The sequence below is a fragment of the Lissotriton helveticus genome, chromosome 3_1 (assembly GCF_964261635.1).
Source record: "Lissotriton helveticus chromosome 3_1, aLisHel1.1, whole genome shotgun sequence".
Lineage (NCBI taxonomy): Eukaryota > Metazoa > Chordata > Amphibia > Caudata > Salamandridae > Lissotriton > Lissotriton helveticus.
The window spans coordinates 850,382,544-850,407,833 of record NC_136061.1 but is presented as its reverse complement, the minus strand read 5'-3'; the positions used below and the strand labels follow the sequence as shown (position 1 = coordinate 850,407,833).

Sequence of the window (25,290 nt, the reverse complement as noted above, 5' to 3'; positions counted from 1 at the left end):
GGTGCAAGGGGAAGGCGGTGCTGGCAGGTCACGGTGCAAGCAGCGGCGGAGTCATGGCTGAAGCACTGTCATCGGCTGACGAACTAGAGTCGTGATGCCAGCGTCAGTAGGCCAGGGCTGCGGTTCAGGATAGGGCGGTGCGTCGTGTAACTTTACGTGCAGTGCCCTCAAAGCACGGTGCAAGCAGCAACGTAGATTTCGGCGTGGGGCAGCATCATCGGGGATACCAAGGCATCGTCGTGAAGCGAGGCGGCGCGGAGTGCGGTGTCCACAGGTCGCGGTGCGTGCAGTGGATTGGTGGCGGCATCAGCAGGCGTTGTCGGTGAGACCAGGGTCGCGGTGCGGCGGTGCCCTCTGCTGTGCCTTCAGAAAACGGAGTCAGCAGCGGCGTTGGGTTAATTTTTCCTCTGTTGCAGCACAAAACACACAGATTCCCAGGGCTGAGGGCAGAAGAGCTTGAAGTCTTGCTGTTCTTGCTGTTCCTCAGACTTCTTGAACAGGGGGCAAGCTCTACCTCAAGCCCTTCGAGAAACTCACATAAGTAGATTGTAGCAAGTGTAGTCCAGTCCTTTCACTGCCAAAGACAGAAGCAGCCACTGCAGGCCAACATATCAAAGCACACAGTAAAGTGGAAGTTCCTCCTGACAGCTTCTCCAGCTCTTCTTTTTGGCAGTCTTCTTGATCCATAGGAGTTCTAAAGTTCGGGAATCTGGGCCCCAGTATTTATATCCCAAAATGCTTTGATCTCTTAGGCAGAGAGTGTCTGTTCCAGCCTGAACGAGTTCTGCCTTCTCTGGTGTGACTTCCTGGCAGGAGGTGGAGACGGCATGGTCAAAGGCAGACCAGGCCCTTTGAGGTGCAAGGAAATCGCCTCGCCCTTCACCAATGGCAGCCCAGGTCTATTCAGCCCTTTCCTGACCCACCTAGTCTATCTGGAGCACTCCTGCTCCCCTGCCTTCTGTCATCCAAAACCCAGATAGGCAATCCACATTCCAGCAGAAGCACTAGATGACTGAGCAAGAAAATATCTACTTTCTAAAAGTGGTATTTTCAAAAACAGAATGTAAAAATCACCTTCACTAAAAGATGCATCTTTAGATTCTGAGTTCAGGCATACTAAAGTTTATTTTCCTACCTAGTTCCCCGGGCAAGTTATGTTTTTAAGATGTTATAAACAAACTCCTCATTCTGTCCTATGGGGAACAGTAAGCCTTGCAAAACCGAAAAAACAAAATTAGCTGTAGTTCACTATCAGGACATACTACACACACCAGGGCATGTCTTACATTTCACATACACTGCACCCGGCCCACAGGGGTACCTTGGGCCTACCTTAGGGGTGGCTGACATGTAAGAAAAGGGAAGGTGAGGGACTGGCAAGTATGTGCACTGGCCAAGTCGACATGGCAGTTACAAACTATGCGCAGACGCCGCAATGGCGGGTATGAGTTACCTTTTATAGCTCGTTCGTGTGGGTGGCACAATCCTGTGCTGCAGCCCCCGACCTCATTTGATTCACAGGCCCTGGCACACGCAGTGCACTTTACTAGGGAATAACACATAAATCAAACAGGCCAATCATGGAAACACCAATCCATAACACATTTTACCACATGAGCACTTGCACTTTACCACTGATTAGCAGTGAGAAAAGTGTGCATAAACACTAAGCTAGCACAAACAGAGTCAGCACCCGGAGGTTAGAAAGCAAATAAAAACTCAGGGGAAACACGCAAAAAGATGCCAAGTCTAACAATGACATTCTCAAAATTCTCACATCTCTGTAACCCTCAAGACACTTCAAAGACCCTTTGCCATTGAATTTCCATAATGACTTCAAATTGTCCCTACTACCACTCAACCCAGATTGTAAATGCCTCATTATGTCAAGGCACTATCCCAGACTGCTTAAAGTCGGTCAGATAACTCCTATTCTTAAGAAACCCATGGCAGATCATACGGACCTACACAACAGCCTCCTTGACCTTTGGAATGGAGAAGGTGGACTATCAGGCTCTGTCCTTTATTAGTTCCCTTCCTTCCTCCGCAAACAATCCCAAATAATCAAGGTTAACGATTCCCTTTCCACTTCTTCACCTGGAACACTGGGGGTTCCACAAGGATCAACCCTCTCACTCTTCCTCCTTAACCTGTTCATGGAGCCACTAATGGAAATATTGAAGCTAACCAACATTCACTATCACATGTATGCTGATGACACCCAATTGTACTTGAAAATCTCTTCCCTTGAAGATAGACGGTTTCTTAAATCTGCTCTCCAAAAAACTCAAAACTGGCTTACACGCAACCACATCAAACTAAATACACAAACAACTGAATTCCTTTTAATTGCCCCACCCAAACAATCCTCTGATATCGGAGAATGGCTGAAGTGACTAACCGCTCTTAACTGCCTTCCACACATTATAGATTACACAAAATCACTTGGAATAACCCTTGACAAGAACCTGAACATTCAGGAGCACATCAGTTCTGTCACTAAAGGAGCCAATTTCGAAATGAACATTTTAAGAAAATTAAACCCTTCCTCCCCCTCTACTACTTCAAATTAGTGGTTCAAGCCCTAGTGATTTCCAGGTTGGACTATGGAAGCTCAACCCTCTGTGGCCTACCCAGATCAAAGCTAGCCCCTTTTAGAGTCTATTTTAACTCTGCTGCAAGGCTCACTGCAGGATCTAAAAGATACAACCACATCACTCCTGATCTATTGGCTCTAAATTAGCTCAAATTCAAAGCAGGGAGTGAGTTAAAAATTGCATGGATGATCCATAAAGCCCTACATATTAACACCGCGTTCTACCTAGCCCAAAAACTGGAGCTTTCTGGTAGCTGTAGATCATCTAGAAGCTCAAGCACTTTATTACTCATGGTGGTTTCCTACCTCTTTTTTGGGACCCACTAAACCTTGTTTGGCTCTTGATTTTGTTGTTTGTTGTACTGTTTCTTCTTTCCTGACTACTTGTAAAGCGCTCAGATACCCTCATGGGTCATGATCGCACTATATAAATAAAGGGGTCAGCAATTGTGAATAGATGGACCTGCAGTTACTCATGTGCGGACAATGAATGTCTGTAGTATTTGTGTTAATCACAAAATAAAAAGCACTGGCAAAACCTGAATGGAGAGGGGAGGAGTACTATTTCTGCTCTTAAATCTAAGACTAACTTTACTTGCCTTGAAAATATCTCTACGAACTTTCAGAAAGGTGAATGATGGTAAATGAAGACCACTGTGAAAAGTACTCAACACCAGGCCAGGACATCGGGATTGCAACTATGCCAAGCTTTTAGCTCATACCTGCAGTGGTGTTAGTCAAAAAAGCTTTTATTGAAGAGTAAAAGAAGCAATGGCAGATGTGGGATGACCCACTGAATCATCTTGTGTGCTGTGATGGGCAGAAAGCAAAATGTAATTAACAGCTGAACAGACCAACGGATGAAGAGAGTCAAACTAAACCCCAAGTACTTATTTATTCAGTGTTTTCATATGACGTGCAAAAGGCCCAAAAGCATTCGAGCACCACACACAAAATGTAAAATAGCAGCATATAACAGTAGAAAATGTAGTGCCAAAAAGAAATGTAAAATGGTATCTACGATGGCCAATATTATAACAAATATAACACACAAACACTAAGAAAACCTTTTATATACACGTACATGTTCAACTGAGAGATGACAAAGAAGGACATAGATATTTCTGGTGTGTTGTGTGAGGTGGGCGGGTCGTGTAAAATCAAGGAATAAACCTTTAAGTATGTTAAGGTTCATGGGCATAAAAGACTAAGTCACAGTCATAGATATGAAGATGGTGAGGGGAATGGGAAAGTACTGACCAAGAAGAAATAAAGTAGGTTCTCGTATGAGAGATGGAAAGAATATGAAGGTACATATGGAGTGAGGGGCAGCTTGATAGCAGTCAACATGGGGTGGGATCACATCCAGAGAATGTCTGATTCAGAGTATGTTTCTTGTGGAAGACAATAAGTTTAAGGAGGGATTACGAGCAGCAGCCCCCAGATAATTTCAGTTTCTGAACCATGAAGTGTGAGTAGTCCGAAATTAGGAGTGTATGCACCAAGTTTGTATACTGCACTTCCATCAACAGGAATCCAGCATAGGGAAAATGTGTTCAGAACCGCTAATCCCACAGATCAAGTGAGCTGAGGCACGTAATGATGCATACAGAAGGACTTCCGTATACTTTATTTTGAATCTACACTTCTATGACAGACAGAAAATAAAAATGCTGCATCTGCTACAATCGGACATATGCAGTTTTATGTCAAGAGGGACAAATCATGTGGCTTAGCTCAAAAATTGAAGCACTCTATGCTAAACGTCTGTATTACACTGTATCAAACGAGAAATTAATAACTTTGGTAACAGTCTACTATAAGAAATGGATAACAGTTGCCCCCTGTTTAATAATAATAGCACAGTAGGGAGCCAGTCTTGCCACAGAACGGTGAATTTTATTATCCCATGGCGTTAAAGAACTCGGTAGTGTGAATTTGGTGCACTTCTCAACGAGGGGTACTCCAGATATTTTGTACATACCCATTTTTACTTGCTCGGGGAATTAAGGAACTGATGCTCGGTGGGTTACCTCGATGTGAAAACGTCGCTTCGATCAAACACGTAGCCTCATAGAAAGTCAATGAAATACACAAGGTTTACATACGTTTCCATAAATATAATTATGTGTGATTGCAATTCAATCAAGGACTGATCATTGCATATGCTCTCCAATATTTATTATAATATCTAGACAGAATGACGAATGGGTAAAATTCCGTCAAGAAAAACAGGCACAGGAAATTGCATCCAACTTTATTGCAGCTCGTCTTGCTGCATTCTCTGGTCTTTTCTTTGTTTCCTGACGCCGGTCAGAAGATTAAACATTTAAAAGCATGGTGTCCGGTCTACAAAGCACCTTTGTGGGCAAAGTGGGAGTTCTGAAAGGAAAAGTAGGAAGAAATGGTACAAAAGTTACCATGCCAGTCTGCAAGGAACCTACACACATTTTAGGTTAAGTCTCACGTAGAGGGTATACTCGTAGAAGGCACATACCATGTTGGGACGTCCTCTTTCAGGATAATTGCACATTTTCATTGAGGGATTGCACTTCAGAAAAAAGGCGGCATTAATTAGGTCGATTGACAAGTTTATAAACAAGAAATAACTCCTATACAGGTACCAAAGAGACTGCACTCATGACAAACCCAGAAAGAAAACCTTCTTGCTGAATTTTCCGTTAAAAAAATCCTCCCAAAAATCCAAAAGGAGCTAAAAAAAAAAAAGAAACGCCCTTTGCTGTGAAGCATAATCACAAGATATTGAGAAAAGTTCTGTCTATGTGTAAAAGCAAGTTTAAGCAACATTAAAAACAAAAATCTTTAATGAAAAAATGGCAGCCCTTTTAACAGTCTGGTCCTCAAAGTTTATGTAGCATTCTGCGGCCCACTGTAAGTTAAGTTCGATTTTACGATCATGTACTTTCATAAACGTTTGGCTCCTTGGTGCATCAAAAACATACTATTTATAAAAAAGGAGCTCATTAATTTATTTAAGTGCCTTGTTTTTTCGCAGCTTCAAAACTGTAACGGTTGGAGTAATTAGCACACGTTTCTTACCATTTAGTGCTATCAAACTTTTTCATTTCAACCTCTCTGTTTCAAATTACACTAACAAAATATGAATGTAAGAGTCAACATTCAGACCGATAGGTTGTATGTTTGCCTTCAAAACGTGTGAAAAAAGACACCCATGCCTAAACTGACAAGCACTGGCAACACCAACAGGTTTGCCTACAATATTTTATTAATTTATTGCAAACATATGTAAACGCAGCCCGTAATTTTCTCAAAAAAGCCTGTTTAACGGTGACAGGCACAATTGGAAATTATTCCATATCTGCTACTCCGCCAAGTATACCTGGAGATTTCGGCAAAAGTGAATGGAGGAGTATATATCTATATTGAGGTTCTTAGCTACTAATTGCAATTTTGGAGAATCTCTAGACACTTACATGATCCGTTTGTTTATGGCGGTTTGTCCCGCAAAATTCAAGCAAGACCATTGGGCTACAGAGATTCATTGTTGGCAGGAGACTTTATCGTTGCTAAAAGTATTGAACGATCTATGAAATCCACTTGTGCCAGGGGTCAAGATCTGTCTGTCCATCTTCTGTGGTTGTGAATAGTATTGATTAAACTGAATACTTTAATCTGATTAAGGCACAGGAGAAACATTTAAATGGTGGGCTGAAGGCTAACAATTTTTGTTACAGGCGTGGCTCTAAATCTCACCTAGGTAATTCATCCCAATGTCCAACTATTGGGAAACTGTGCAAAATGTAAAAAAACAAGGGCATTTTCATTGTGCTGGTAGATTGTGTAAGGGTACTCCAAAAATTCATAGTGTTGATGTGGCGGGTAAAGTTGAAACCTAAGACCCAGTGTACCAAGTATCTTTAGGGAACCATGTTACAGTAGATATGATGTGTGATTCTGGGACTCCCATTACAGTTATCTATGATGTTTTGTACAATTCTAAATGGAAAGCAAATGGGACCATGAAGAAACCTAATGTTCATCCCAGACCTTATGGTGATCAAGAGATTGATATGCTGTGGTATTTTGAAGATTTTGTTTCATCTTTAGGCAGAACTGTTTTAACAAAGATTGTGGACCGAAAAGGCAAATACATTGTTTGTTGACAGGATCTAGCCAAGTTAGGAATCAAGTTGGTTCCAGTAGCAGATTCTCCTGTTGGGTTATCCAGTGTACCTGTTGCTCATATTCAGAAGAAATGCATATTGCATCAGATACTCTCTACAGAGATACTGATGTCTAGCAATACTGTGGGTTGAGTGAAAAACTATGTTCATCCTATTGTTCTTAACCCGTTTACCACGGCCATTATTTCGGCGCAGTGCAGGCGTTCTAAGGAGTGGGCGGGGCCGCGCCGGCCGTTGGCCGTTCCCAGCACCAGCCAGGTAGTGCTCGCGACGGCCGACGGCAGCACAGAAGGGGTTAAAAAAGCGGTCGTACTTGTTGCACACAAGGTGAGCCCTAAGCCTTTGATTTTGAGGGAGGAGTTAAAGGCACTTCTTGATCAAATGATGTCTGAGGGTATTATTAAAAAGGTGGAGGCACCAGAATGGGCTAGTCCCATTGTTATAGTCCGTAGGAAAGATTGTAGTTTCAGGCTCTGTGCTGACTTGAGCAGTTCTAACAAATGTATTGTGGTTAATAGTCATCCTTTGCCTAAAGTGCAGGATCTGTTAGCTAATATTGGTGATGCTACTTTTTTTTTATTGTTAGATTGAAAGTCAGCATATCACCAAATACCTTAAGATTCTGACTCACAAATGCTCACAACTTTTGTTACGCCTTTTGGGGCATTTAAATTTGTAAGACTACCATTTGGTTTGCAGTCCACAGCCAGTGTTTTTCAAAGGTTGATGGACACCATCTTGGAGGGCATTGAAGGAGTTTAAGCTTTCCAAGATGATGTGTTAATACTTGCTAAAATAATGGCTGAACAAGATAATCTGAATTCTGTATTCAGTAAGGTCAGGGAGTTTGGTATTACATTACGAACAGACAGGTGTAAATTCAATGCACAACATTTTGATTATCCAAGTCAGACTATTAGTTCTGCTGGCATTTTACCCAATTTTTCTCTAATTAGGGCTATTCAGGATACACAAATACCCAGGGAGAAGGTTTCGCTTAGTTCATTTCTTGGCTTGATCGAATACTATTCCCAGTTTGTGAATGGATATGCGTATGTGGTGCAGCCTCTGAGAGATCTTCTTAAAAAAGGGGTTAGATACATTTGGAGTGATGCAGTGCAGAAAGAGTTTGTTGATGTAAAACATCTTATTGTCTCGGCTCCTGCCTTAGCACATTTTCTGGCAGGGAGAGAATATGTTGTGACTGTGAATGCCAGCCAAGTGAGTTTGGGTGCTGTGCTGGGTCAAGTTATTCAAGGTAAGGATTGCACTGTGGCGTTTGCCTCGCAAACTCTTTCATTGGTTAAATCACGTTATAGCACCATAGAACGTGGCACGTTGGCGTGCTTATGGGCGATTTAGCGTTTTAAGACTGTTTTATGGGGGTTCTCATTTTGTGATGTATTCAGATCACAAGCCCTTGTTGAAGGTCCTACATGGGAACGGGTCAGGTAGAGCATGTGCACGTTTGGTCAGGCTATTGTCAAGATTACAGGAACATAATTTCACCCAAAAATGGATTCCTGGTGATAAAAATGTATGCGCTGACTGCTTATCAAGGTTACCTGTTCAGGAAGAGCCAACTTTGGAAAGAGGTGAACTAGAATGTGTTGTGTCTCTGATTGATGATATTGTCTGTAATTCAGGCCCAATTTCTCATGAAAGGTAGTTGGAAGAGTCTTTGAAAGATTTAATTTTAGAGAAAATTACTTAATTTGTGAAAAATGGGTGGCCTAAGGAGAGACGTGTGGAAGCATTTCTTCATCCTTATGTTCAGGTTTCAAAAGAACTATCCATTGTGGTTGGTGTGTTATTACAAGCTGATCATTGTGTACCACCTTCTTCTTTGAAAGATCTTCTAAATGCCCCTCATGAGCTTCCTTAATGAGTCTCGAGCACTTGCAAGGCTCTCAAGCAATATTATTGGTGGCCATCCTTGGAAGACTAAATTGAGAAGTTTGTGAGTGGATGTGCAGCTTGTTTAGTGTCTGATAAGCATTGGGAGGGGCAGAAAACACCTCTCATACCTGTATCATACTCTGAAGGAGCTTGGACCAAAGTAGCGTTGGATTTTGCAGGGCCGTAAGAATTGCTTCCTGCCTCACAGAGTTATAGGATTGTTCTGGTGGATTATTACACTAATTGGTTGTATTTTGATTTCACATCACATCCTAATACCGAGTCAGTCATTAGTTTCCTTCAGAATATGTTCTTGTTGGTAGGGGCACCTACAGAGTTGGTCACCCACAATAGGACTCCTTTTGTTTCAAGGAGGATGTGTTCATTTTTGGGGGAACATCAGACTGAACGTATTAGGTATCTTTGTTCTCGCCTTCAGCTAATGGATTAGTGGAACGCATGAATCGTTTTTGAAAAGAGGGAGTCAAGACTGCGTTGTCTAAGGGTTTTGAGGTGAAGGAATATTTTTTTGTATTTTTAAAGTGTGGTCATATTTGTTTACTCCGCATAGCACAACAGAGGTGTGTCCTTTCTTTTTAATGCGTAAGAGATTACCCAGATGTACCATATGTCTTGAATGGGTTAGAGCGCTCAACAAAAGAAAGGAGTGTTTCTTGTGGAGCTCTGTTAGAAAGAGTTAATGCAAAGCAGTTACAGGCAAAAACGTTTTTTGATGTGAAGCGTAAAACTCAGCTATGTGAAGTGGCGATTGGAGAGTAGCTGTTAGTTAAGATCCCCACTAGGCTTTTCGAGTCTTCCTCTGACCAGGATTCAGAGACTGACTCTGTATCTGAGGCAAAGGAGCAAGTGAAAGATTCTGGCAGTGAATTTTCTGTCCGAGAGGAATCATCTGATGAAGCCACTCTCAGTGCAGATGAAGTGTCTGTTTTAGAGGAGGACACTGGTGTGTCAATAGTGCAGCAAGATTGCAGCCTGGGCCTGCAAGGCTTACCATTGGAAGAGCTGAACTCTGGGTTGCCCCAGCATGGTGTAGCCGGCTATGCCTGCCTTTACTGGTGTCACAGGGTATAGAGTGAATATTGAAAACTCTTTGCCTTTACATTTTTTTCAATTGTTAATGGACGATGTATTTTGGATGAGGCTGTTGAGCAGACTCATTTGTATGCTGAACAGTATTTGAGGGACAACAGTACTAGACTTAAACGCCACTCTAGAGCTACCCAGGGACTCCCACAGTTCCAGATGAGTTGAAGATGCTCTTGGGTTTAACTTTTTTGATGGGCTCACAGGGATGTGGAATTCCTATAGCCTGACACTCAGGACATATTGTTTGGGGTCAAGGGCAACACGTTTTAATGTTTATTTTGTCCTTGGGACAAGTAGGCCCAACCCCCTGCAGCACAAACCCATTGGCTGCCAGTTTGCAGTACCACATTAAAGGTCAGGGATAGGCACTGCCTGCAGTTAAGTTAATATTTGTATGCATCTGTTAATGCTGTTTTTAACTTTGTATTTATGGTTCATTCATTTAAAGCATTTAATATTAGGGTGAACACTCTAAATAAATGTAAATTCTGACTGCACTACTAACAGTGGTTCCAGTATAAAAAATGTATACACACGGTTTCAAAGTTTAGCAATATGAGGCTATGCATAATGCTCCCAGAATGCTCTCTTATTAGATGTAAATATTTGCAGAAGCTTGAAAGCAAGATTAATGATTCTTAGCTTTCAATATAAAATGTTCCTAAATGAAAGTAGGGAAAAAAACATTTTGCTAAACTACTGTAAAATGTCAGGTACCGTTTCTTTGCAGCATCATTTAGTAAAATGTGTTGATGCATGCTAGTATTTCCCAAAGATGTTCATATTGGAAAATCAGAGTAACCAGTATCAATAGAATTATGGAAAACATAAAAATAAACAAGCATTGGCAAAGCCAGTAGGTCTGAAATTGCTGGCCAGTGTTTTAGTTTTAGAAATACGTGACTTGTTTTGGCATTGTTTTTTTTAAAACCTTATTGATGTGAGAGCTGCCGGGCCCTCACCATTACAACAAACATTGCCAAACGCAAAAATTGTTTTTGGTCTCAAAAAGCTCACACTACCAAATTAGTTATTGGCACTGAACAAAACTATGTTGTGTGCCGATATGCTCCTTGTGAAAGAGCAGAATGCGGTCACTCACAGTGAAGCCAGCCAATAGAGAGAGAGAGAGAGAGAGAGAGAGAGAGAGAGAGGGAATTTTAATAAACCCAAAAGGTCATGGTTAAGGCCAGACAAAATTAGGGGCCCAATTATTAAAGAAAGTGTCAAAAGTGCACCCTTGGTATATGTACTTGCATTAAGTTTAGCTATATGGTTTTCGTGAATTCACAAGAATTTACAGAAGTAGGACAAGAAATTGTAGTCCTAGAAAATATTTGTGAACTGCATTTTAGCATGAGCAATATGTGCATGTGTAGATTTGCTCATGCGAAAACCAGAGTATTTGCAAGATCATTTTCCCTCCAACCACTTTTTTCCTAACTCTGGAAGAAGGTTTGTGTCTGCCATTATCAGGAGTACATTTCCAACATTTCTCAGTATGGGACAAGATTAGAGAAGAGTTGTTGAAAACCCTTAAACATGCAGGTTAGTAGGTTTGAACAGACTCAAAAGGGCATTCCAACCCTGAAACTATTGCTTACCACTACCTTCAGTCCCAGTATGTAGATCTGACGAAACATGGCAACATAAAGGGATTGCTAGTATTCAAACACTACCATGGTATGAGCCCTGGCATAATCAGAGAGGCTATATAAGAGCTTTTATATAATGAGATTGCTGCCATAATTTGTCGCCGCACTACATGGCACCAAAGGGACAAGTGTATTTTGTTACAGGACAAGTAGATTTATGAAGCAACCTGCCCCATGGACAAGTAGATATTTTAATACATTCCACACCCCTGGCTCATTAAGGAAGCAGTCACTGTCTTCATATTGGTCTACTACTTCCTTGACGGCAACTAATATATTTCCTGCAATCATGAGTCATGATCGGTATTCGCTTCCAATTCGAATACTGCATTTTGTTGATAAAGTTTCAGTGTAGCTACGAGATCACCTTGATTGTTACAGTCATTTAAAGGTTTGGCCTGTCCTTAATCACTTTGTAGGTCGATAGTCAGAGATCAATGTGCCAGGGAAATAAATGGCTGTGGACGAGTCTTTGGTCCTGTACAAGGGCCGAATGGTTTTTAGGCAATACATTCCAAGCAAGCAGGCACATTATGGAATTAAGATCTGTATACTCTGTCTGAGAATAGGATTGGATATGTCTATAATTTCAAGGTGAACACAGGTAGGGATTCCAGTATTGAACCCCCTGGTTGTCCATCCTCTTTCAGAGTAAGTGAGAAAATTGTGTGAGAACTTGGTAGAGGACTTTTTAACAAAGGTCACCATTTATATGTACATAACTTCTACACTGGTGTGACACCGTTCAGGGAATTAGTCAAAGTGGACACTGGTGCTTGTGGCACAATCTGCTCTAACCATAAAGGATACATAGATACCTAAAAGCTCTTGTTTGTAAAGAACTTGAGAAGGGACAGTGTAGTGCCTTGCATAGGGATGAACTTCTAGCTATGACTTTTTCGGACAGGAGAGATGCCTGCATGTTGACTACAATCCATGATGAAAGTACTTCACCTGTGACTGTGTTTAGAGTATATTAGGAACATGGGTGATGTTGATACAGCAGATTAGAGGTTGGAACCTTACACTGCTCTTCTTAAGTCTTACGTTTGGTGTAAGAAGTTGGCTATCCATCTCTTCCAACTAGCAAACTTTAATGCTTTTGTAGTATTTAAGAAATGTTCTCCAGAGTCAAATATGACATGATATGAGTCTGTGATAGTCATCCTTGTTGTAGTGGAATAGGCAAGTGTTCTTTAGAGTTGGTGTGGTGTAGGATGTCGCTGGATTAAAAGATCACCACTTTGCTGATCACATTCCTCCCACGGCCAAAAAAGACTTTCCCTGTAGGAGATGAAGAGTCTGTATGCGAAGAGCTGCGCCGAAGGAGACTCGCATGTACTGGCCAAAGTGTCCTTCTAAACCTGCGCTGTGTGTCCCTGCTTGTTTTAGAATGTACCACAAGCAAAAGCGTTTTTGGAAACAATCAGGAGTGTAAAAGTGAACTGCCTGGTCTGCATTGTTTTATATTTTTTGTTCAGTTTCGCGGTTTGCATTACTGTGATGTATTAGATTTGAGCTTTTGTGTTTTGTATCTACATAGAGTTGGTTAGTGTTTTCTTGTTGGTGAGAAAAAAAATTGATGGCAGTGTGCATGGACTGGCGCTTGGCTGGTGGTGTGTGTGTGGACTGGCACTTGTCTGGCGGTGTGCATGGATTAGCGCTTGGTTGATGGTGTGCGTGGCCTAGCATTTGGCTGCCAGTGTGTGTGGACTGGCGCTTGCTTGGCAGAGTGCTAGTAGTGACTTACTGCTGGTCATAACACATACCGCTAGCCAAACGCCAGCCCACACACGCTGTCAGCGGGTGTGGTTGCGGTGTCAGGCATGTGGACATAGGAAAGTGATGGGCACTTGAATTACCTGTTGAAGTGAGTGTTGTAATGTGCTGGGCCTGTGGCTGGCGGTGTTAATGGTCTAGTGCGTATCACATATGAAAGGTGTGAGAAAGGACTTTAAAGCGGTTGGGGCCTTAAGGTGGCTACACAGTTCACAAGCTGTGAGTCACTGCTTCAGTTTCTTGACCTTTCAATTATTAACAGTGCATTTCAGTTTTGTGAAATCACTTGTTAATACAGTTTATATATTGAACCATCACTCACCTTCATGCCAAATCTAACCAGCCTGTGTATATATGGTTATTTAGTAATAATTGTCTTTTCTGTCTCTCTCTGTCAGGGTGTATATTGTCTCTTTTTGGGAATGTTTTATTGTGCTGGTCCCGCGGCTGGAGGTGTGAATGGTCTTGTGTATCACATATGAAAGGTGTGTGAATGGCCTGTAATGCGGTAGGTGCCTTGTCGCGGCTTTACAACTTACAAACTGTGAGCCATTGGTTTATCCTTTGGACAGTTGAATGATTAATAGTGCATTGCATTTTTGGAAAATCTTATTAACAAAATATACATTTTAAACCTTTTACTCACCTTTGAGCCAAATCCAACCAGTATGTGTGTGTACTTGAGGAATAGATTGTTGTGCAGTAATATTTAACAATAGTAACATTTTCATTGCATTACTGTGCCACATTATTTCAGAATTAGAAAGAAACCACACATTTCCTACCACCCAGTGTTGCCCCAAGTCTACTAATCAAAATGCTGTTTCACTTGTGTGAGTGGGCCAAGTACCCGTGACAGGTTTGCGAGGGATTCTTGGTAACATTGGTCTTGCCAGACTTATTAGATCTTTCGGGATGGAGGTAGTTTCCTATGCGGATGACACCCAGATCCTCGTGTCTCTCTCCCAGTCAACCGAGCTGACAGCCTCCAATTTTAGATCTTGTATGTAGGCTGTCAGCCAGTGGATGATTTACAACTCACTGAAATTGAATGGGGAGAAGACCGAGGTGATGGTGTTCGGCGGAAAGGAAGAGATCTGGTCTTTGGACTGGTGGCCTGATTCATTGGGTGCCTGCCCCAAACCTACTTCCTTGGCTAAAAATCTCGGGGTTATGATTGATCCCATCCTTGGTATGGGCCAACAGGTTAACAGGACGGTATCCACCTGTTGGGGCATAATCCACATACTGAGGAAAATTAGGAACTACCTTTCTGTGCAGGCAAGAAGGCAACTTGCTGTCGCCCTTTTGGGTTCCCGTCTGGACTACTGCAATGCGCTGTATGCTGGATTGAATAAGAGTCAGCTGCAGCGCTTGCAGGTAGTCCAGAACGCGGCAGCCAGATTTGTCCTCGATCTTCCCCGCCGCTCTTCGGCCACGTTGGCCAGGAAGCAGCTTCACTGGCTTCCGGTCAAGGAGCGGATCGTTTTTAAGTCCATGTGTATGGTCTATAAGGCTTTGGCGAAAAGTAGCCTCACAGCCATTGGATCCATCCTGTCTTACTATAACCCCGGCAGGAACCTCCGCTCCTCTAATCATCTTCTTCTTCGCGTCCCGCGTATTCGCAAAACTAGATGGGGTGGTAGGGCTTTCTTCCATCTGGCCCCTAAATGGTGGAATGATCTTCCGTTAGAACTAAGGTCCCTCCCCTCTCTTCAGATTTTTAGATCTGCTCTTAAAACATATCTCTTTGTACAAGCGTATGAGTAGATGCGCCCTGCACTTCTGATCTTTTGTTAAGCGCCTTGACACCTTCGGGTTTAGTTTGCCCAATACAAGATGCATAATAAATAAATAAATAAACAGAACCTGGTGAGACCCACACAAGTCACCCCATCCCCGATTCCCCTGGGTGTCTAGGTTTTAAAAATGTACAGATTTTCTAGGTTTTTTTCCTAGGTGCGGGCTGTGCTAGGACTCAAAATCCACTGCCATGAACATTTAGAAAAGGGGGTCAGTTTTCCGTGTAAAAATGTGATATGTCCATATCACGTGGCGTTTTGGGCCGTTTACTGTCGCTGCTACTAGGTCTACCCACGCAAGTGAGGTGCCATTTTTAATCGGGAGACTTAGGGGAACTCAGAATTGTAGAATAATTGTTATTACCAATTATCTTTCTATGCATTTCGGCCTACCAAATGTAAGACAGTGTGTAAAAGAGAAGTCATTTAGGATGGGTACCTTCAAATTCAGAGATGTGCAAATACCCACTACTTCTAAACTCCATATCTTGTTCCCATTTCAGAAATACATAGGTTTCCTTGATACCTATTTTTCAGTCTTCATATTTTACCGAATGAATTGCTAAATACCTGGTACACAATGAAAAATCATTGAAAGATGCAGCCCAGTTATTGGTTCTGGGTACCTCGGGTTCTTGGTAAACTTACAAGCCCTGTATATCCCTGCAACTAGAAGGGTCCAGCGGACATAACTATATATTGCGTTGAAAAATCTGCCATAGTTAGAAGTTACAGGTGGAAACGTAGGCACAAATGGCTGTTTTTTAAACTCAATTTCTAATTCTTTTGTTTCAACTGTTACTTTCTATAGGAAAACCTTGAAGGATCTACACAAATGACCCCTTGCTGAAAGTAAGAATGATGTCTACTTTTCAGAAATGTATAGCTTTCCGGGATCTATTATTGGTTTCGCACCCATTTCTACCACTAACTGCAAAGAGGTTGAAAGCACAAAAGAGGAGAAAAATAGGCTATGTCCCAGTAAAATGTCAAAACTGTGTAGAAAAATGTGGATTTCTGACAAATTTCTGCCTCTTCCTGATAGCTGGGCAGATGGCGATTTTAGCACCGCAAACTCTTTGTTGATACCATTTGCAGGGAAAAAATACATACGCTTTCTTCTGCAGGACTTTTTACCATTTTTCCCCAAAAACATAAAATGTAGTTGTGTTTTGTCTAATTCCTCAATTCCCTCTAGGGGAATCCAGAAATTCTGGGTATCCTGTAGAATCCTCAGGATGTTGGAAAAAAGGACGCACATTTGGCGTGGAGACCTTGTGGACAAAAAGTTATGGTGGCCTAAGCGCAAACTACCCCAAATAGTCAAAAATAGGCTTAGCACAGGGGGGTTGTCTAGCAGGGAAGGGGTTAAACCACCTGTTGCATTGTATTACTGTGTCTTCAATATATGAGAAGCTGATTTCAAAAAGCTCAAGACCCAAAGCTAGGTAGTGTAAAGTGTATCGCGTGTACACAGTAATCGACCCAGTAAAAAAGGTGAAAATGCTACAAAGTGACCAAATCGGTCATGGATTTTTTGAAAGAGTGGAGATGAAATATAAAGGGCATCCATGCAAGAAAATCCAGGGCAGATACATGTGGGGCGAGATCTTTGAAAGGGTGTCCAATAAAGAAGGTATATAGTGTGGGTATGGGGTTGGAGGGGTATCCCTCAGCACAGGTTGGTAACACACTAATAAAACTGCTGCAAATCTAAACAGAGCAATTGCGAGAAACAGGAACGGTATACATAATGCAATGCAGAAAAAATTAGTTGGTGCAGGGTCCCTCCTGATTTCTTTGAGACTACATTTTCACTTACACATTTGAGATTTTTTAGGAAACTTCCTAAGATCAGGAGCATTAGTCTAATGGACAGAAAACAGAAGAATCAACAGGCATATGAATTAAATTGATGAACTTTGGGTACATGGGCAGAAAGTGTGTGCAATGTATACTGCTCTGGAGGACTCCAATCTCCAGCACCATAACATTTTAACAGCACCCCTGAACAAATGCTCAAAGGCAATGCAGCTGTTTGTTATATTAAAGTAAACACCACTGATTACTGCCTCAGTAGACAATCTGAAATTGTGTACAACAGCTCCAACAATGGATAACAGTGCTTGATAACCAATCAATAAAATGCATTTGCATTGGTGTGCTAGCAGGTTCACAATGTTTCCTACAAGATGTAAAACAAATTCAAGAATTAGGATTGGAAATAACCAGCGGTGACAGTTTCATAGGATGTATGACGTTACAATGCAGTAAATAACAAAGGGGGGAGAGGGAGAAAAAGGGTGGATTCGTTCTCCCTGACGCTTTAAATAAACAACAAGAATCCACCTGTTAGGGTGATGTGTTCCCTACTGTGGTGGGGAGCACATAGTGTTTTTAAAATACCCCTCACACACCAAAAGGACCCTTTGTGTCATGCTTCATCATCGGGGTCTTCACACCCCTCTACGGGATGCGGCGTGCTACGACCTACGACTGCGTGGGAGCACTGATCACAAAGACTAAGCGTGATGCATGTGAGGGTTTTGTGCGAGTATGTGGTGGAGCAATTTAAGTGAGTGAATGGTTAAAAAGTGCCTGGCTCGTGGGGTTAGTCAAATACATTTTAATGAGACCCCGGGCTGGAACTGTTAAAAGGGTGCAGGTTGAGGAGATTATGTGATACTAAGCACATCACCTCTTGGGTGCGTCTACATGTTTCGGAGATCAACTCCTTCTTCCTTGCTCCCCCAAACGCGGCTCCGCTGAGAATGCGGAGCCGCGTTTGGGAGAGCAAGGAAATTCCTACTGCTGTAACTCGAGCAACTGGGCCAGAGTAACCCCCAACGTTTGGAGGCTCATGAGGCATTGAATCAAGAATAAGAAAGTTGTTTGCATATTAGCAGAGAACTCTATTTACTTTGTAGGCACATTGCAGTACTACATTTTCACTCTTTTGTAAATACACTTTTTACTTAGGAAAACGTGAGTAAGGTAAGGTGTGGTGCACCCCGTCCTGAAGAAGGAGTTGATCTCCGAAACATGTCGACGCACCCAAGAGGTGATGTGCTTAATATCACATAATCACCTCAACCTGCACCCTTTTAACAGTTCCAGCCCGGGGTCTCATTAAAATGTATTTGACTTACCCCACGAGCCAGGCACTTTTTAACCATTCACTCACTTAAATTGCTCCACCACATACTCACACACAAAACTCACACACACCACGCATAGTCTTTGTGATCAGTGCTCCTGCACAGTCGTAGCACGCCGCATCCCGTAGAGGGGTGCTAAGACCCCGATGATGAAGCATGACACCAAGGGTCCTTTTGGTGTGTGAGGGGTATTTTAAAAACACTATGTGCCCCCCAGCACAGTAGGGAACACATCACCCTAACAGGTGACGTTACAACGCATACATTTACATCGCGGTACATTACATTGCGGTTTTTACAACGCAAAGTCGTTACAACGACTTGCGTTGGAGGGCGCTGGACTTAGGAGTAGTATAATTTACTATTCCAACTCCAGTCTACATACAGTAGGGAAGGTGTTGGATAGTAAATTATACTATTCCTTGTCCTAGAGCGCCATCCAGCGCAAGTCGTTGGAACAACTTGCGCTGTCAAAACCGCGATGTAATAGCATTGCGATGTAATCCCTGCGTTGTAAACGATTTTTCCCGTTTCATACAGGGCTGTATTTCATGTTTTGATCCATTTTGTTTATCTGGCATATTTCCTAGTAACTTTAGTTCAAGTCGGATAAAGTACAAAATCTGTAGTTGTACACTTGTCAACAGTCACTGAAATGCACCCAGATTTGCTACTGCCACTCTCAGCAAAATGTAAAATGTTTAATAAAAGAAGGAGTCCGATATCTGCGTAGCCTAATAAACAATGAGTAACACTGGATGACACACACCATGACTCATAATTGAATCCAGAGGTCCACCAAGTTTTAGAATGGACCCACGATTAAAAACATTTAAAACTGTGTAACACTTTCCATGATTACGCAGAAGTCCACTCCAGTCAAGGTAATCCAATTCACTACTGTTTATAGGACAGATGGACAGTCAAATTAAAAATTGCCATAAAAAGCACACACATGCTTCTGACTCAGATTGACTTGCAACATGCTGCAATATTAAAACGAAAACGGGTGCAATGTGTTACTAACTGCCAGAGTCAGACTCTCATCCTATCTATCACGATTCTTTGACCAAAACAATCCAATATATTATACCTTCTGAACATTATCCTGTACTGCACGCCTCAACTCTAAATGCTTAGACGTTCCTTAAAACATCAATGTCCACTCTAATATCCCTGGATGCCCAAGATAGCACTTTCTAAAAAAACACATATATAGGCCCACTCATCATTTTTAACACTTCACTGTAACACATCACAGCATCAAAACACCCTGACATTACCAAGCTCGCTCTATATATCACCACTAGGTAGTTACAGTTAGGTCAGCAGATCCATAGGAAAAGCTTTTTTTGTTTTGCTAATAACTCTGGCAAAGTTTGATGAATCTCCATAAATCTTTCTCAGAAGGTGCTACTTTTTGACTTAAAATATTCATCTGGGTGGTTGGGCCCACAAGAGTTTCTGAGCGCCAATTTACAAATGGATTATTCTGATTGGCCCAGGGAGCTTTATTTCCCTTGGGCTACATGGCTCCAGTGGAATTCAGACTCCTGTGGGAATGAGTGCTCTAATTGGCTGCCAGCAACATAAGAGAGTTTTGCTGGCAGAGGAAAGTAAATATCATCCTTATGGAAAGGGAAGCCTCACACACAACATTGTGTCAGTCTTCATTGTCGCCAACCTCTCCCCATCCTATTAGGTTGGTACCACCAGGGCGGACTCAACCTCCTGTTGGACTCGGCAAAGGAGGGAGTTCTTAGTTAAAAGCTACTGGATACGTGAGGGATCCAGATCAGTGGGTTAGAAATACCTTCTAGTTCCCAAGCAGATTGCCTTTATTGGTGGGAACTATAGGTTAAGGTTAAAAACGAGTGAGACGCTCTAACTGTATAACAGGAGAGGTTGCTGATGATGAAGCAGTACACACTTTTGTGTATGAGGCTTCCCTTTCCATAAGGATCATTTTCCCTTCCCTCTGCACTCTCACAGGAATTCTGTGAATGTCTCACTTGGACCAATGTATGTTTGATTTAGGGTAGTAATACTGGACCTTGTATTCTCCTTTCATCAGCTATACCTATTTGTGTTGGTTAACCGCATGCGCGCTAGCGAGTTTTCCCGCTGCGAGCTGAGATTTTGAAAATCGCGCGTTACGTGACAAAGTCAGCTCGTCATGCGCGTAGCGCAGGTAACGCCCATGACGAGCTGGCTTTGTCATGCGCGTCTAAGGGGTTAAACAAGTTGTCAACTGTCACTTTTACACAGGGGTACTTTTCAATACAAAGATTTATACTCTGTTCAATTTCTCAACACAGCTATGATGTATTAGGAGCACATGCGCTTTGTAAGCACCTACCCCCATTAGGTGTATACAGGCTGTAAAACATTAGGTACAGTAGTACTAGGCAATAGTTAGCTGTCACTATGTAAACTATAAAACAAACACACTCATTGGATGATGTCAGCAGTGAAGTCACCAATGCGGTCATGTGAGAGGTCAAGAGTGATGTCATAAATTATGTCATTGAACATGTCATGAGTGATGTAATATGTGAGGTCATAAGCAGTGCATGGTGGGGGTGCAAGTTATAGTTAACTCCGCTAAATATAACTGATGAATTTCTCAGTTTTTTTAGTTCAAAACATTAATGTTGTCACTAACATTCACCTAACTTTAATGTTACTCTACCTTTGTTTTTTCCCAGTGGGAAATACTATATTATATCTATAAATATATATATATCCCCCCTTCCCGGCGAAGAGACGGACAGCCAGCCACACCGACGGTGCTCAGTTGAACTTCTTTATTCTATTGGCACAAACAAAAAAAGACGTGTTTCGATCTACATCGATCTTGCTCACATGATTATGGCATCCTAGCAACAAACAAATACACGTCACAAAGGACGCAACAATTGAAATAAACAAAATACTTCTACCAAAGGTCGGTATACATACACACACATATATATATATATATATATATATATATATATATATATATATATATATATATATATTCCAAATTCCGCTGCCTCCCTGGATTTCTTCCACATACAGACACGGACCACCAGATAAGTGCAATATTCCAGTTTATTGCGATGCCGCCATTACGTGTTGCGGCTCAGATCGAGCCCTGACACACACACATATATATATATATATATATATATGTGTTTGTGTGTATCTATATATATATATTTTAATGTGTGTGTGTATATATACATATATATATACACATATATATATACACATACATTATATATATATATATATATATATATATATAAATATACATATACACACACACACACACACACACACTCCTTTGGTAGAAGTATTTTGTTTATTTCAATTGTCGCGTCCGTCCTTTGTGGCGTGTATTTCTTTGTTGCTCGGATGCCATGATTATGTGAGCAAGACCAATGTAGATCGAAACACGTCTTTTTTTGTTTGTACGAAGAGAATGAAAAAGTTCAACTGAGCACCACCGGTGTGGCTGTCTGTCTCTTCGCCGGGAAGAATATGTGAGAGAGAGAGAATATATATATATACCTTCTATTAATGGCCTTCATATACCATGCACGAGCTACAGTTTGCCATGCCCTTCACTCCTAAAAACACCCATGCACCTAAAATCAATGCATCATATCTTCATTTACATTAACCATCATGCCTAAAATGTATGTTTTTGCCATGTTCTCATTGAAAAACACTCCTAACTTGCTCCTTCCCCTTACACAGCTTTGTATACCATGCACTGCATGCTTCGAAAATTCACACATGCTGGAAACATACCTTTGCTTGTTTTAACTGACTTATTAAACACTTGCACCATATCATAGACAAATGAATGATAACAAAAATACACAATCTTGACTGTCAGTATCCTATTCAATTGATACAGTGGCGATAAAACACTGAAGACAATTTTCACTGCCCTTTGACGGCTGCGTTCGCCAACCAGATCTTTAAAGGGCCTTATGTGATCAACACAAAAAGATCTCTTAGAAGTACTACCTTGTAAAAGAACTACCATGTTGGTTTTCTTGAGTACAGCATGTGATTAGTTAGAGGTTCTGTGCTTCCTCTGAAAAGAGTGCTGATATTGCAAGTTTTGCCATGTATGAAAGCTTGCGCTCAATAAAGCAGTAATGTGTTGGCAGCTGGCAAGCCAATGTTAAAGGCGATAAACCTGATTTGCTAGTTAAGAAAGGTTATAATAAAGGCAGTCGACCCGATTTATTATTGTGAAAAGCATACGTAAAAGCAGACAGGTCTTTAAGGGTGGAATATTATAGCCAACTGTAATTGCATATACATTTTTTTTTATTATTAAATCGCTGCAGGTTTCTTTGTGGAAAAGCTTGCAATCCATAGAGTATGCCTAAACTGGTTATGGTCACAAGTCAATGATAAAGGTGATAGACCTAAATAGCTCCTTGGAACAGATTATGCCTAATACCATAGGTCTAATCTACTTATAATGAAAATTATGACAAAAGGTAGTAGACTCTGCTTATTTTACTATGAAAACGATATGTTAAGCCATAGGTCTTTAAGAGTGGACTGATAATGCAGTACGCTCAAGCCTGATGACCTGTATTCTATCACCTGAAACAGGGGCGTAACACAGGCCCGTGCGGTGCGGGGGGCCCTCACCCTTCAGGGGGCCCCATCAGCACCGCACTTCTGCAGAGGAGCTCTAGATTGAGTCCGGAGGGGGCCCCTTCACGTACCCTGCAGGGGGGCCCCCCAAGGTTCGTTACGCCACTGACCTGAAACCTATAAATTGTATTGTATGCAATGATTTCAGTTTTGATTAACTCACTGGACAAACCAGATACTAAAACAAATATGTAAATGGAACACGTTTACTTCCTGCCTTGAGCTTAAATCCCTCATGCACCACAGTAATCCTCAAGTTCCCAATAAACCCAACTATTAATCCCCAACTTTTCTTCTCCATTTACACTGAGCATTATCTCAACGTATTATTTCGGGTGTCCAATAAAACTGACATCCCATTTGGGCAATATGTATAATTCTTTAAGGTGTCCCACACACTGCCTTTTACTAAAAACATCTAGACTTATCTTGAGCAACAGATGAACAACCTGCAAACAATGATTCACACAAAACAATGAAAGAAGCTAAAAAACATCGGGTGTCAGCTGGGATAGACATGGCTGGGTGACAGTCACTGGTTACTCGCAAGTCGTCCCTCGGGTCTTAGGCACTTTGCACTAAATAAGATATGCGGTTTTATATATAATAATAAATGAGACATGGTTTACAAATGATGAAAGAGTAAACTGACAGATGGCAACGTAGATGCAATGCCATTGAGAGTGAACGGCTGGGTTATTAAGGCCAAACATGAGAAGACTACTATACTGGATGAAATTAAAGTAGCAAAATGTCATGTTACGCATGTTGTAAATCACTTACTAACATTTGAGTGATACGTGACATGTTATGCAAGGAACAACAGGACAGTGGATATGGAGATCATGAAATAACATGCAGTATAAAAGGGAAAACGTATGATTACTCTGTTACCCACAAAGCTACATTAGGGTATTGTGGCCATTTCTGGGACCACATAAGGTGTGCTGAGTTCTCAGCAAAGTAATGCTTACAGTTCTGAAGCCCACATCTGGGATACTGCGACCAAGTTTTGGAGGCCTTACTCAAAGAATTGGATCTAGTTCTAAGGATATGGCTATTGTTTTGTCTGCTCTTATTGGGCTCACATCATAAGGATTATGTCCAGTTCTACATATATGGAGCAGTGTATTATCTTGTTAAATGGAAGCATCTGAAATGTTGCCCCAGCTCTCAATGTATGTCCCCATTTTTGGAGACCAAGCCTTGCAGTCTTAAAACCACAACTTCTATGAGGACATATATTACGTAAGGCATCAAATTAATAAAGGCAGAAAAGGGAGTAATGTGACAAACATTAAAATATGAGGAGGATATAAACCAGAAAAGGCCAACTTTTTAGACCAACAGGACCGCAAGAAGCAACGACCAGAATTCATGACTAAAAGGGAAAGTTGGGGGAAACAGAAAATGCTTCTCGCGTGAATTATTGTTTTGCCTGAGAAAGCGCCCAGCAAAAAACTGTGTACAGCAGCAGAAGCAAATGAATGAAGGGTGGCGCTGGACAGATGTGGGGACCAATATCAAGTAGAAAGCGAGGTAAAAGCCAGAGACCATGAAGAGGCGATAAAAGTCAGGAGCTGGTAGAGTGCAGGGTGAACCTCGCAAGGGGGCTTATCTGGTGGTTCCCGTGTAATGTCAAATGTATTTCTTTGCTGAACACTATCCCCGGTTACCCCTCCACCCAGCGTATTCTGCCCCACATCGCCTCCTCTCGCACCTGCGGCTCCGCTTTCCATTCATGGATCTTGGCGTCCGGCTCGGGCAGGGTCCGCGGGCCTCGGGGATGCTCCTCAGCTGGGGAGGATGGGAAGCCCCTGCCCGTCACGTTGGGTGGGCCTTCACTCAGTTTACGCCGGCTCTCGGACCCTCTTCCCTGCTGTCTTGGCGCTGCTATATCCGTGGGGCTCGCGCCGTCCCTTTCTGGCTCGCGCCTCCGCTCTGCCCCCTCTCTATTGCAGCAACTCACGCCGGCTTTTCACCCCGCCTCCGGAACTAGTGACACACTTGGTGCCCGTTGGAACTCGACGGCCACCGTTGCCAATGCCAACCACCCCTCCTTCCGTCAACTCCCTCCGTGTGTCACCGCTTCACTCCGTCTCGGCTCTCAAATGCACCAAGGGCCAGCACACTCAAGTGGAAGTGACGTTTCAACCGGCTCAGGATGAACTCTGTGCTGGCCACGGTGCTGACACTAAAGTAGTTCTCTCGCTGCTGCTCCCTACGTCACTTCCCTTGCCCTCCTCTTCCATGGCGGTTGTGTATCAGCCTGGCCGTGGGAATCAGAAAGAAAGCACAGGGTGCCAACAATATAGCAGCCTTCAAAAGTGACAGCATAGGCAGCGCAAACCACGCTCGAAATCGCCCGCTGAGTTTCACGGAAAAACCGAACATCTCAGAGAGCGAGCTAGACCCTTCCGAACCACAGCCTCCATCGGGACCTTCAAAACGGATCTT

The 25,290-nt window shown here is 42.2% G+C and overlaps 1 protein-coding gene across 1 annotated transcript in view; it reads right to left on the bottom strand.

Moving 5' to 3' along the window:
• The window catches only part of LOC144823032 (protein argonaute-3), a 1,185,091-nt gene extending 1,160,092 nt beyond the window's left edge, over positions 1–24,999 (bottom strand). Inside the window, exon 1 of the mRNA XM_078681169.1 lies at positions 24,554–24,999. Coding sequence (XP_078537295.1) covers positions 24,554–24,572 — 19 coding nt within the window. The 5' untranslated portion in view covers positions 24,573–24,999. The remainder of the gene's footprint in view (positions 1–24,553) is intronic.
• Between the last annotated feature and the right edge of the window lie 291 nt (positions 25,000–25,290).